We start from the raw sequence: 13,109 nt of genomic DNA on the forward strand, positions 1-13,109 counted from the left end.
TTCCAGTCCCCCTCCCCTCCAAAGCAGCCAATGTAATCTGTTGTCACTTTCAGCCACCAGGGTTCCCATCCGCTTTCTATGCATTGAAATCCGCTGCAGTATTACGCAGTCAACCGCAACGCCTGCAGCCAGAGAGATACTGGCGGATGTGATGCTGCCGTAGGGCATCGCCACCGGACGGGTATAAATATCAGAATGAACGCCTTGAAGTAGGCGCCCGGAAGTTAACATCCGCAGAGTCTGTGCATATAAAACACCCGAATGTACGCGAACACAGAACAGTGCTCACCACATTCGCCAGCCCGTTCTGCTCCGAGATGCGCTTCCAGAGGTTCGTGGTTTGCCTGCTTCCTGCTCTAGCTGTGGCCGCCACCTTGAACTCCAATCATCCCCATGACCCCATACAAGCTTTCAAGGTAAGCAACAGAAGGCAGACTTATTCTATGAGTTAGTCCAAAAAGATGCCTTCTACTTCACGTATTCCAACGTTACCAAAAACAAACAAGTACATACCTCTATGCAATTTCAAGCGGACGTTTTGGAGCAGAAGCACTTAGATTATTTAATTAAGCGAAGCTTCAAGAAGAATATAATTACAAGCAAATACCTTTGTCTGTAAGATTTTTATTTTTAGCTGAAGCGCTTTTTTGTCACTTTTTAACCGCCTGCAAACAGTTTCACGATTTTTCTCAACATGTCGCTTCTAAAGAACCCTTGTCACGATTGTCGAGCGACGAGGAATAATGGCAGAATTATGCAGATGAGTCATACGCTGCGCTGGCTAGTACCGCTAGCCTGTCACAGCAATCGCCGCCAATGTAGTTTCTGAACGAACCAGCGCAAAAAACACAACGGACAAGAAAAAGGCGGAACACGACGGACAGGAGCGCTGATATAAACGGCAGCAAACCGGCGCTGATATACACGGAAGCAAAAAACTTTCCTTAAATATGTTCTTTACGGCCACGACGCACAAGCCTGGCTTTCCCTTAAGAGCCATTGTTTCAGAAAATGGCACCTGGCAAAAATGTGTTGCCAGCTTTCTGCAGCTTCATCTAAAAAAAATTGACTCTTGATGATCCTTTCGTTGTTAAGCACGCAGGAGAAGTGGTTGAATTTTTAAAGGCCCAGCACAACAAACCACTTTTAGGGTTTTCTGTAGATGCAAAATATTTATTTTATTCTATCCCACATGACGACCAGCTGGAATGCATTGACGACTGTATTGACAAGTTTGGTCCAGTATCCTTTCAGAATGAATGTGGTATTGCAGTAAGCGGTTTCCTGCAACTTCTAGCAGCCTATCTGAAATCAACCTTTGCAGAATGGAATGACAAGATTTTTCTTCAATCAGCCCTCCTGTCCGTCGTGTGCATGTTGATGTTCCGGCTTTTTCTTGTCCGTTGTGTTTTTTGCGCTGGTTCGTTCAGAAGCATGTCCTATCAACTAGCCCAACAACAAGTGTCGCCAATGTAGTTGCTCTTGTCGTTATTCCTTGTGAAGAAGGTGAAGTACTTTTTTCATTTTGATAACATTCATAGCTCAGCTTAACCCGCTACAGCCGCTCCAAAACTGACGAGACAACATAACTTTAGAGGCATTCGGCAGCCGGCGTTCCAGCTTGAAAAGCGGTCGCAGAAGCACTGTGATCTAAGTAGATAGCTTAGGAGTACTTCTTGCTGGGCTGTTCCTTAATGAATTCTATCAACAACAATTGGTACGAGCATAAAAGACGCACACAGGACACGAGCTTGGCGGCATGTGCGGAAACTTTCAACTTATTTGTTTCGTTTTCGTGAGAGTTTATCTTCCCAAGATCAATCGGCATGAAAACGACCGAAGCTTGCGACAGTGAGTCTGCAGTAGCAATGACTGACTTGGAGAAAGAAAATATGTAGCCATTTTTTTAGATTTGATCATTCTCGATTTGACAGCTTAGGAGCAATGACAAGTTGGTCACATAGCTACTAAGGAACAATTTTCTGAGATGTCCAATCGGCGGCACACCTGCGTAGCGTTCTTTTTGGACGACAAGATAACGTTTTATTTATTGATTAGGCTAAATTATTGCGTTTACACGTTATACCTCTCCGAAAATGGAGAAGGAAAACGACGTGGCAAAACAGTCAACTCGCCCCATCTAAACTCCAAATTAAACTTCAAATGTTCTTTTCTGCGCAGACGATAGCTTCGCTGCGACACGTGTTCGCCATTTACACATCAAGCAGCAACCCACAATTCAGGTGTCTGATATCCGACGCCATGCGTTTCGACCCGAAGCACATGGTGGCCACATATGTCTGGACTTTTATGGGCCTAGATGGAGATGAAAGGTGAGACATTATGCCTTGCATACATAGGCTTACTTGCTCCTTAAGTTTTTGTTTATTAAGCACGGTGAGAATTTGTCTCTCTTCATGGAAAATATTTCTGCTTTTCCAAGGAGGGCACACTATGTGTCTTTATTTGCTACATCCGTAGGAACACTTACATATTTTTAACACTATCAGCTGACAGCTAACGTTCGAGTCCTATCATTGCGATGTTTTCTTCCGCTTTTCACTAATTCATTGTAGCCGAGGTTAACTACGCACAAGTAAAGACTTAGTGGGTATTGTGCAGAACATTCATTGGGAATTTCTGTGAAAGGATCCCAATGAGTGCCTTGATGGTAACGCTTTACAAACAAAGCTCTGAAATTCCTCGAACACTGTGTGGCTTCTGCCCCCTGAACACGATACTAAAGCTCCTCAGTCAGTACAACTGAACTTAGCACTCTCAGGAATAGGTTGTTGGTCAAAAGGCAAAAAGCGCACCTTTGCAACGGTGTAAGGATTTTGCGGTTCTCATTCCTTTCCAAGAAATTAAAAATCTGCCATGAAATAAAGAACTATGCATTGGAACGAACTGCGAAGCATAAGAAAACTTAAAAGCATTCTTAATATAATCCAAAATTGACCTATGAGCTGAAGAGGAAGGATTTTTTCTTCAAAGTAAACACATTCGATAATGTAAGTTATGGCCACTTTGAGAGTAAATTATTATTGGGCAAACACTTGCAAACAAAGGAAAATACGCCTGACTCTGTGAAAAAAAATTCAAGAAAAAATTTATTGCTTTTTTTTTTACTCTGCTTTGCAGAAAAACAGCCACGTTCGATATATCGCCTGGAAGTGTTCCTGATCAGCTCACCTTCTACGTCGATCATGGTGCGTACAGATTTTTGCTCCCTCTAATAAATAAAACAATGCTTTTTGCGCCTCTAAAAAGTTTTTACTACACCGCAGTAAAAAAAAACGCTTAATGGTTCTTGCTTTAGTGACACGACAGAAATGCATGAGTGGTCGGTGTTCCGAAGCACGCTGACTACTCGCCAATTTTTTTTTAAATTTCTTTTATTTTCCTTTCTTGGCGCCTTCGTTTTTATCGCCATCTTGTAACACCGCGACGTCGGTTATTCTCTACTTTACATTTAAAAATCTCAAGGCCACCTCCTACCACTGCTGGCGCAGTGGTGCCGCTGTTAAGAAAAGCGCCACTGCCCTGTAAAGGCAGGCGCTGCTATCGGTGGGGCTTGTGAGACCCAGGTGGCTCTGTGCGGCTACCTCTCGTGACCCATGATTGATTTAGCTGCCGGCTACCATGGTTCGTAAATTGCGATTTTTGCTCACAAACCGGTATTCAGGGCTTAACTCCTAGGTCTTCCCTCCTAGAGCTTGACCAAGGGCTTCGCTTTCTCCGCAACATGCTTCGTCCAATGCTCACGCATTAGAATACAGTGATTTTTATTGCTTTTTATATATTCTAAGCTCCAAACTATAATAATGCACACAGCGGCACCCTTATCTGTCCAAAGTTTCTCTCTATCTGTATACAGGGTGTTTCACCTAAGACTTTCTGCAATTTTTAAAAATAAGCTATTTGAATTAGATGCCCGCTTTTTCTGGCATAGCATTGTCAGTGGTGTAGTACATCATAATGCAGCTAAGACGTGCTAACTAGCAGGCTTGTTAACCAATATTTAATAGTTAACTTTTAAACTATTATCGTTGGGCTCATTATTGGGAGGCATGTAGCCCACTGTATGTAATACTCATATCCGTTTTTAGAATTTCGAAAACGCGGTTATCCTCGGCGCTGTGGCCCAACAAATTTCGCCTACATCGCGCCAAAATACATGCGGTTTGAGAAGCTTGCAGGCAAAGCAACCTCTCCAGTGAATCTAACTCGTCGAAATAGCCAAAATTTGTTGGGCCACAGCGCCGAGGATAATCGTGCTCTCGAAATTCTAAAAACGGATATGGACATTACTTACGGTGGGCTACATGCTTCTCAATAATTAACGAGCCGAACGATAATAGTTTAAAAGTTAACTATTAAATATTGGTTAACAAGCCTGCTAGTTAGCACGTCTTAGTTGAATTATGATGTACTACACCACTGACAATGCTATGCCAGAAAAAGCGCGCATCTAATTCAAATAGCTTATTTTTAAAAATTGCAGAAAGTCTTAGGTGAAACAACCTGTATATTAAGCTCGTTCTGAGCATATTAAATAGTTGTCGCTGAAGGCTTGTAAAAAAAGCGCGAATGTGCATTGCACTCTTGCATCTGAAATAATACTGCGCAAAACTAATGAGCGATGCTCCCTTTTTAGGCATCCGCGGCAACTTTCTGGCTATTGTGCATTTTTTTTAAACTACAGCCAATCCTAAAGTTTGACTTCAACGTTTTTCCGGTGTGCGCAGGTTTATGAGTAGTGTTCGCTCCAGTGGCAATATGCTTCATCCAGCGCGGAACAGGTCGTGGTTTCATCACAAATGAGTGTGGAAATTAGGCACGATCAAACGGCTCACGTTATGGTCAGACGCGGAGCCTCTAAATGACGGATGCTATATTATAGGTTGTTACACGATGTTGTCGATTTGTACGAAGCTCATACAAATCGTTTGATCCTTTATCTAAGGGGGTGGGCTCGGTGCTAGGCCTGAGGTCAAAAGCACAGTGATACACTGGTGCCTGAAGAGCCACCCTCGTTTGAGTACGACCGCGTGCACGGAAAACTGCAATCGACAGAATTCAACATATGCGAACAAACATTACAAGGGAAAATTTTGTTCTTCCAATGTTTTTAATCCCCCAAGGTGGAGCAGATTTCTAATGAGAGAGTAATTACACATTTACATTGACCCCGGACCAGGATGAATCTTTCTTTAACTAAGAAGTTTCTAAGAAAGCTGTATAGCTTTCCTTTGTAGCCGTATGGCTGCGATCAGGTGGATGGCAATGAGTAATTACTCCCTTATTACAAAATTTTGTTGTCCAGCTAGGAAATATTTAGAAGACTTATTTGTAATCAAGAAACACCAATACCAAAAGTATTCAATTCAATTCAATGTTTATTTTCCAACTTTAGGTTGGGGGGCACCTCAGCGAAAAAGCAGTTTCTCACTGCTTGAGAGTGCCGAGGGTCCTCGCATACATCAGCAGACGACAGTTTTAGCAGGAAGCTGCTTTACATGGAACATATTACAGGCATAAACACAGGCATAAACACAGGGATAAACGCAGGTATAAACGCAATATAAACGCAGTATAAACGCAGGTATAAACCCAGGTATAAAGAATATATATGTGGTTACCGAAATAACAGTGCAATCTCATGGTATTACCAGAGGGATACAATCAAAAAGCATCAAAAGGATTGTTTCAACGTTTCACGAAATATTCGCGAACTTGTCTCCGAGTAAAATTAGTGAAATCAGCACGCAGTTTTTCATGTTTATTCAGCACAAAGGGAACCTGGTATGCAAGTGATTGCAGTAAGTATCCCGTGCGACGATGCGGTAGAAACCACATGTCTGAAGCACGGGTTCGGGGATCACTTGTTTGGGTAGTTAAGCAAGAAGAAGCGGTTAAAAATGCTTTAAAATCTTCACTTGAAAACAACAACGAGTAGACTAAGCGGAATTCAAAGACAGTCATCACATTGATAATGCCAAAGTCTGTAAATAACTGGCCGGTTGCATTTAGTCGTGGGAGATTGCCAATGTAGCGCAAAGCTTTCTTTTGCAAACGATGAAGAATGCAGAGATTCTTAAGGCTCGTTGTAGCCCACACAAGTGAACAGTAATTAATTCGAGAAGGAAAAAGAGCGTGGTAAACTTGGAGTTTGGCTTCCACTGGCAGGAGCTACCGGCATCGTGACATTGCACCTGCTGCTGCTGATAGGTGTTTTGATAATGATTCGATATGAGTAGTCCACGTCATATCAGCGGAGAAGGTTACACCCAACATTTTACGTTTATCAACTATTGTTATCACTTCAGCACCAAGTACAAGAGGGTGGTTTATGTCCACATGTTTGTTTCTGGCTTTGAACTGCACACCTTTAGTTTTAGTTGTATTAATTTTTAGTCCATTAAGATTGGACCAATCACAAATTTTCAGCAATTCATATTGAGCTTCATCTAGAACAGCACTAATATGTTTGCCAGAAACAAACATGCTCATATCATCAGCATAAAGCACAAATGATGCAGTATTTCTATTTTCAACAGCGTCATTAATATATACATTGAACAAAAACGGCCCCAGAACACTACCTTGAGGGACACCGTAGGTAACTGTTTGAAAAGACGAGCAGATATTGTCAATAGAAACACAGTGCCGGCGGTCACATAAGTAATGTTGAATTCCAATGGCAGATCGGGATCAAGTTTTTCTGCTCGTTTTGGATCAGTCGTATTCCAATGGTAAAATGGGAGCGCGAGTTGTATATTCCAATGGCAGATCGGGATCAGGCGTAAATCCCGGATCGCTCCGCGGAGCAGCAAAACTTGATCCGCCGAAATCGGCGGATTTGACCGGAACCTCGCGTGACGTTTTCTTTTCCCCCGCGTCTGCTTCCTGTCGCGACCAGCAGCAGCCGCTTCGTTCCTGTCGTCGCTACGTGGCGAGCCGGGCGAGCCAGGACAGCCGGGCACTTTCCAGTCAACAGTGGACGGCAATGATCTTGCTTCGAGCCGTGCGGCACTAATTTTGCCTCATGGAAGTGACAGTTCCGACTCGGACACTGAAAGCTCAGAGTCCAGCAGTGAAGATTCGTCTGAAACGGACAGCGAGTGTGAAGCTGCCGGCCTGTATGCCTGCCGCCGGCGTCAGAAAAATGCGCTAATATTCTTTGTTCGCGTTCATAACAAGCCCTGGAGTAGATGAATGTAAAAAATTTATCATTTTTGAGGATCGTTGGCCAATACCGAGTTGCTGGTAGAAGTGATAACTGCGATACAAGCAAATTTCTTCCTGATGGCCAGTGCGGCTGGCCTGCTGTCTGCTAGCTCCGCTTTTGGAGGCGTCGCAGAAATCAATCATGTCTTTATTTTATTATGAGATGAGGAACACAGTAAAACGGTGACGCTGGTAGCACCTTTACTACAGCGCTGGCCAGTTCCGAAGCGCCCTCAGGTGCGGCATCGATGAAAAACAGTTAGGCTTAGCGACGACTACGGCAGCCAGGGAGAAACGTTGGCCGGGGGGCAGCACAGTTCGTCGCTCGGCGTGTCCGCGGGCGGCGTCGTTGCCGAAAGCTCGACTGTCTCGCTGATTGGCTCAGCGGCTTGCGTCTCGCAGTCGCAAGGCCGGAAAATCGAGCAGCGAGCGACTTGCCTGCGCGTCGTCCGCCACTTCTTTCGTGAACGGCAGGGACAGGCTCACTGGCTCTCCGAAGACCGCGGCCGCATACACGCGTGTTCACGGAGAGTGGACCATCCTGTACATACGCTTTGGTTTTGGTTTTAGATTACGTCCTTCGTACTACCTCCTTTTTGTTTCGCCGAGACGGCGTCTGTCAACGCGGTGATCGCGCCTCGCGCAACTCCTGTCGCACTTGAACACGAAGCCAACGAAGCTAGCATGGCGTCCGCTCCGGCGGCGCGCCTAGTTTCTCGGCTCGCCGCTGCGGCGCTGGCGTCGCGCTCCCGAGGGAGCACTCGTATTCCGATCGTAAAATGGGAGGTGGCGAAGCTACGCGCTCCGACGCGCTCCGTACGCGATCCCACGGAGCGGTCTCGATCTGCCATTGGAATTCAGCATAAGATTCAAGCAACGAATAACATACACCACGTAAGCCATATGCAAACAGTTTGTGTAATAATATTTGATGATTTAGGCGGTCAAAAGCTTTGCTAGAGTCAATAAATATGCCGAGTGTAAGGTAGTTGTTGTAAATGTTGTTAATTATAAGTTCTTTCATTGAATCTACCTGCTTTAAAACCAAAACTCATTGTACGCCACTCGTAGTTACAGTGAACAAATATTTAATAGCTGCAGCTACTCTACAGTACCGGTCTGAAAACTAACAAGCCGGAAAAGCAAACAAAATTTGAAGAGTTTCAGAAGCATAGGACTTGTTTTGCACTTGTGTAAAAGGATAAAAACTGCGCATCAAAAGCAGGCTTGGATGAGCGCGGCAACACGTGCGTGAAATTAGCGACAACGATTGGCCGCGGGCATTGGCAAAGTGCAAATAGCTCGGGGGATATTTCAGTGATGCGAGCCAGCCGAGCGGATTGTTGGATACAGTGCATTTCTTTCAGTGGCCATGGAACAGCCTCATAATATTAACCTTTCATAAAAGTGCGCCAGTCATTTTTTTCAGTTACCGCATTTCAATTATGCTTTTTACACATTACAAGTATAAATATTTTCTACCAGTTGCGAAACCCCTAGATAGGCACTAATGTGTAAAGTTTTTCCTCTAGTGGCTGCAATTTGGCGTCGTATACTTTTGGTGTCGTATTTACATGCCCGGCCGCAATGGTCAAATCATGCATATCTGCTTGAATACCTCTTTCTTGTTCCCTTTCTTGATACCGAGTTTCTTATTGAAAACTTGCAAGTTAACGTCTGCGCGAACACCTGCATATATGAATGGACCTCAACATAATAACCAGGTGTTTCACTTATTTTCAGACTTTTCAACGCCCTATACAGCGTACTACAATTACAGCAACTACGAAAACTGCTTGGTGGCCAGTATACCCTACCATGGAGAGAACCGTAAGTCTGGCTCGGATCGAACAGTGTTCAATGCAGCAAATATTATTGAAAACTTTTGTTCAAAAACCCGCCAAACTCAATTACGAAGTGCTAGCCAATTTTATAAAAGAAAACTAAAGAGGATATAATGCGGAATCTTCAAAAGACGTATTGGGATTGACAAAAATTTACTTCATAATGTAAAGAATATTCGGTAATGTGCACGGCGGTCTCCGAAGCCCTACACTTAACCTCCCAGGATTTCTTTGCGGGTTAGCATACGTGGCTCCGCTGCGTAGAATATTAGCTAGCCAGCCTCTTGGAGCAACAGGTGGAGTACGCTCAACAGACCTTCCTATATAAGCGGCCCTTTTTTCATATGGAATATTTTGCAGCGCAGACAACTGACGAACTATTGCCTCTTTAGAGGAAAATAACTATGTTGCGTAGCATTTCAGGTGAATTGCCTGCGCCGTTATTCTTCCTAGTAGTACGGAATGTATGTCAGACCAGTCGTTAACACAAAATTACATTCACAAAATATTACATTATTATATTTAAAGCATATTGAAAATTGTTGTGTATGCTGCAATTGAAAAAGTCCTGTCAGTGATGCAACATTCTTGCTTCGCATTTCGCCGTCAGCTGAGTGGTCAACATTGACACTTATATCTAACCAGAGCGCCTAACTACTGCTTATTGCGCAGCACACTCCACCTCAGTGGAATTCCCCTTAACATTGGCCCAAACAAGCAAGTAAATATAACTGATAATAACACAATGAACATACGGAGCTTGGGGTGTTTCTTGAACATAATTTCCACCTATTATTGAAACTTTCATTTCGCAATGGTGTCGGAGTTCCGGACATTTCATCTGCCTGAATATTTTCCAATGCTCGTTTCTTTACATTAACTAATACGGGCTGGAGAAAATGCGCCAAAACATAGAAACCTCACCTAGCTAAGATTTGGCCCAAACTAAATCTAGCTCTGATAATCAGCCGGAGAGGGCAGGTAGATAGAAATGTCCGAAAAAATTGATTGCGGCTTCATCCGGAGCTCTTACTCGGTCGAGCTGGCTTTTCTAAAAGCCAGTGATATATTATTTTGCTTTGGTTTTCACGCATTCTATGTCTAATGTTTGTGTTATTGCTTGTTATAAAATGCTCGGGACTAGATGTTAGAGACCTCGCTTGTGCAATGTGGTCAAGGAAGCAGCTATCGCTGGTGCGTTGATAGCACACCTTGAACCGTATATATTAGTGGGGAAGGGGGAGACTTCGTTGTTACATGAAAGGAAACATTTCTTCAGTTAAAGTGAAATAAATTTACCAGCTAGCATAAAATAAACAAAGCTTATGATAAGGACATTCACCGGCGAGGATATCCCAGGGTCAGATAGTGTCTAAGCAGTCGCTAAAACATAATGCTTCTACAGTTTTCTAAGCGAAGTTTTATTTTCTTTCAGTCTGCATGCTGTGGGCAGACCGCTCAGTTGCGGACTCCATCCCTGCTGACTGCCAGCAGCAGTACGAAGACACATGCAAAGTGCGCTTTCTGGATTACGACAAAAAAATCTGCAACTTCTAAGCAAAACAAAATAAAATATGCTCTCCTGAGGACCACTACTTTTGGTAGAGTTGATTTGTCGTGCTGATTTCCTCACGTCTGTCATGACGAGTTCGGCGAAGCCGAAGAGTTAGCCAATCAAAGAAGCTATTACCTACTTGAAAAGTAAATTTCAGGATTGGTTCAATATACCAAGAATGCGAGACTAGTTTTAGAAGCCGGACTTTGCAACTGCCGTTGGCATCACGTAGACTTGGTTTTACGGTGCCCGGTGAAGTATTGCCGTCTTCGATTAATATTGTGCCACCTGGAGCAAGAAAACTTGGCAACGTCACTCCAGCGAAACAATGTAATGGAGGTTTGACCAAGAGGGCAGATATGCTATTATCACGTGCAAGCCCAACCCAATGTGGCTTCTCTCATCATTGGGACAGGAGCGCTAGCAGTTGAACTTGGCAAGTTAAACTCTTTCAGGTGGACGGAGCTATACCGCGCTTTGAAAATTCCTCGCCCTGTTGGGTGGTTACTAAATAAGGTGCGACTGCCAAACACGTGTCTATATTGAATAAAATGGCGGGTTGACCGAGTTGGTACATCTCGAAAAAAAACAGCGCAGGAACAGGGACACAAGAAAAGAAGACGACGGGACAGGTGCATATTGGGTACTGCCTATGGACCGCGGTCTTCTTCGAGGCTACTAGAATCAAAGAAGCTAAGAAAAAAGTTCTTCGATTAAACGCTTAGCTGCTTCCTCAAAACGACGCCGCAAAAGTTTCAACGATACTTTAGGGATCGAAAGGAGACAATACAGGAGATTAAGAACGAAAATCAGGTACTGATAACAAAGGAGCATACAGTAGATTACCTTAATCCCTTTCTCCAGTCCTTATTAACCGGAACCTAAGATGACATAGACCTTAATTTAGGAGGGTTGTTGCCTAGCCAAATGAATGACGTCATAATTTCGCAGGAGGGTGTACTTCAGCAGCTCCTCAATTTGGATGCTGAAAAAGCCAATGGACCAGACAACATACCAACCCAGTTTCTCTGAAGATATGCCGAGTGGTCGTCGCGACACCTTAAACTTATTTTTCAAAAACCTTTGCACACCCATTCTGTGCAGAGAAGACTGGCGCAATGAACAAGTAATTTCGGTGTTTTAAGGGGCAACCAAGAACTTGTAAATAACTGCCGCCAATATGTCTTACATGGATTGCTTGTAAACTTATGGAAAATATTATAGCGGAGCAGATCTTTCATCACCTAGAAACAAGCTGTTTACTTTACCCTCACCAACACGGATTCAGAGCAGACCTTTCCACCACTGCACAACTTGTAGAGACAATTCATGAGTTGGCGACGACGACTGATTCGAAGCAGCAGATTGACGTAATAGCTGTAGAATTTGACAAATCATTTGATAAAGTGCCGCAAAATAAATTGGTTTTTAAATTGTAAACAGCTGAAACCATTATGAAATTGTAAAATGGATTAAAACGTACTTAACCAATAGTAATCAGGTGGTCAAAATGGATGGCAATGTGTCCGGCTCATTAGCATTGCTTACAGGAGTTCCGCAGGGTTTTGTTCTTGGACCACTGTTATTTTTGGTGTATATTAGTGATATCGCTGCTGTCATGGAACCAAATGTACGACTAAAGATTTTCGCAGATGACTGCTTAATTTATTCTACAGTTAGAAACACGGACGACCAGCTTAGAATTACTAGCTCTTTACAGGCATTAGGCGAATGGTGCAGAAAATGAAACATGGATATAAATTATTCCAAATCAGCATAAACGCACATTACAACAAAGACTGTACTTTGGTTCCCATCTTTCATTTGTGACAAACGTTTGGTAAACGTAAATCAGTATAATATCTAAAAATCACAATAACACAAAATTTAAATTGGGGCACATATATAGAAGAAATATGTTCTTAAGCCTACCACAGGTTATGTTTTTCGAGAAAAAAAATTGTAGCCTGCTACACGGAATGTAAGAATAATTGCATATAAAGCTTTTATGAGGCCAGGCCTTGAGTATGCGTCAGTAGTATGGAGTCGTAAACAGAATTATTTAAAGAATTAATTAGAAAGAGTTCAGAAGAACGCAGTACGCTTTATTTGCTGCTGATATCGAAGGATAGACTCAGTTGCAGATATGCTTTCTTCCTGTAAGCTGGATTTATTAGAAAACGTAGACCAAAAATTCGGCTGAGCTATAGTCTCTCCCAACGAGTGAGACCGGTTTATTCCTGACTAAACCAATGGTTTCAAACGGCCACAACAGTGGTGGTAGCGGCGGAGAAGGGCATGCGGCCTACGGTCTCGAGAGCGCAATGCTCGGAATACAACAAAGTGGCCGCAATGACCTGAGCGCAGCAAATTAACCACACCGGGGCACCAATGGGAACAAGCGGCACAGGTAAAGGAGGGGAAGGGGAGGTAGGGCTCGAATCTGTTCAAGGAATAAGGCTCCCCCCGGAACAGCTACT

General features: G+C 43.4%; 1 protein-coding gene across 1 annotated transcript; it reads left to right on the forward strand.

The window, feature by feature from the left end:
* The first annotated feature begins 317 nt into the window (after positions 1-317).
* Positions 318-10,631, forward strand: LOC149333478 (uncharacterized). Its single transcript, XM_089556063.1, has 5 exons — positions 318-416; positions 2,182-2,333; positions 3,142-3,209; positions 8,974-9,060; positions 10,510-10,631. Exons 1-5 carry the CDS (start codon positions 318-320, stop codon positions 10,629-10,631), a joined length of 528 nt encoding a protein of 175 aa, XP_089412189.1.
* The last annotated feature ends 2,478 nt before the right edge of the window (positions 10,632-13,109 follow it).

This window comes from Amblyomma mixtum, chromosome 8, assembly GCF_055824585.1.
Source record: "Amblyomma mixtum isolate Tamu chromosome 8, ASM5582458v1, whole genome shotgun sequence".
Lineage (NCBI taxonomy): Eukaryota > Metazoa > Arthropoda > Arachnida > Ixodida > Ixodidae > Amblyomma > Amblyomma mixtum.

What these genes read in the sequence shown, in the direction of transcription:
- LOC149333478 (XM_089556063.1), top strand. Translation starts at nt 318, where the DNA reads ATGCGCTTCCAGAGGTTCGTGGTTTGCCTGCTTCCTGCTCTAGCTGTG. An exon ending in CACCTTCTACGTCGATCATG is followed by an intron (nt 3,210 to 8,973) that starts GTGCGTACAGAT and finishes ACTTATTTTCAG; the next exon opens with ACTTTTCAACGCCCTATACA. An exon ending in ACCCTACCATGGAGAGAACC is followed by an intron (nt 9,061 to 10,509) that starts GTAAGTCTGGCT and finishes ATTTTCTTTCAG; the next exon opens with TCTGCATGCTGTGGGCAGAC.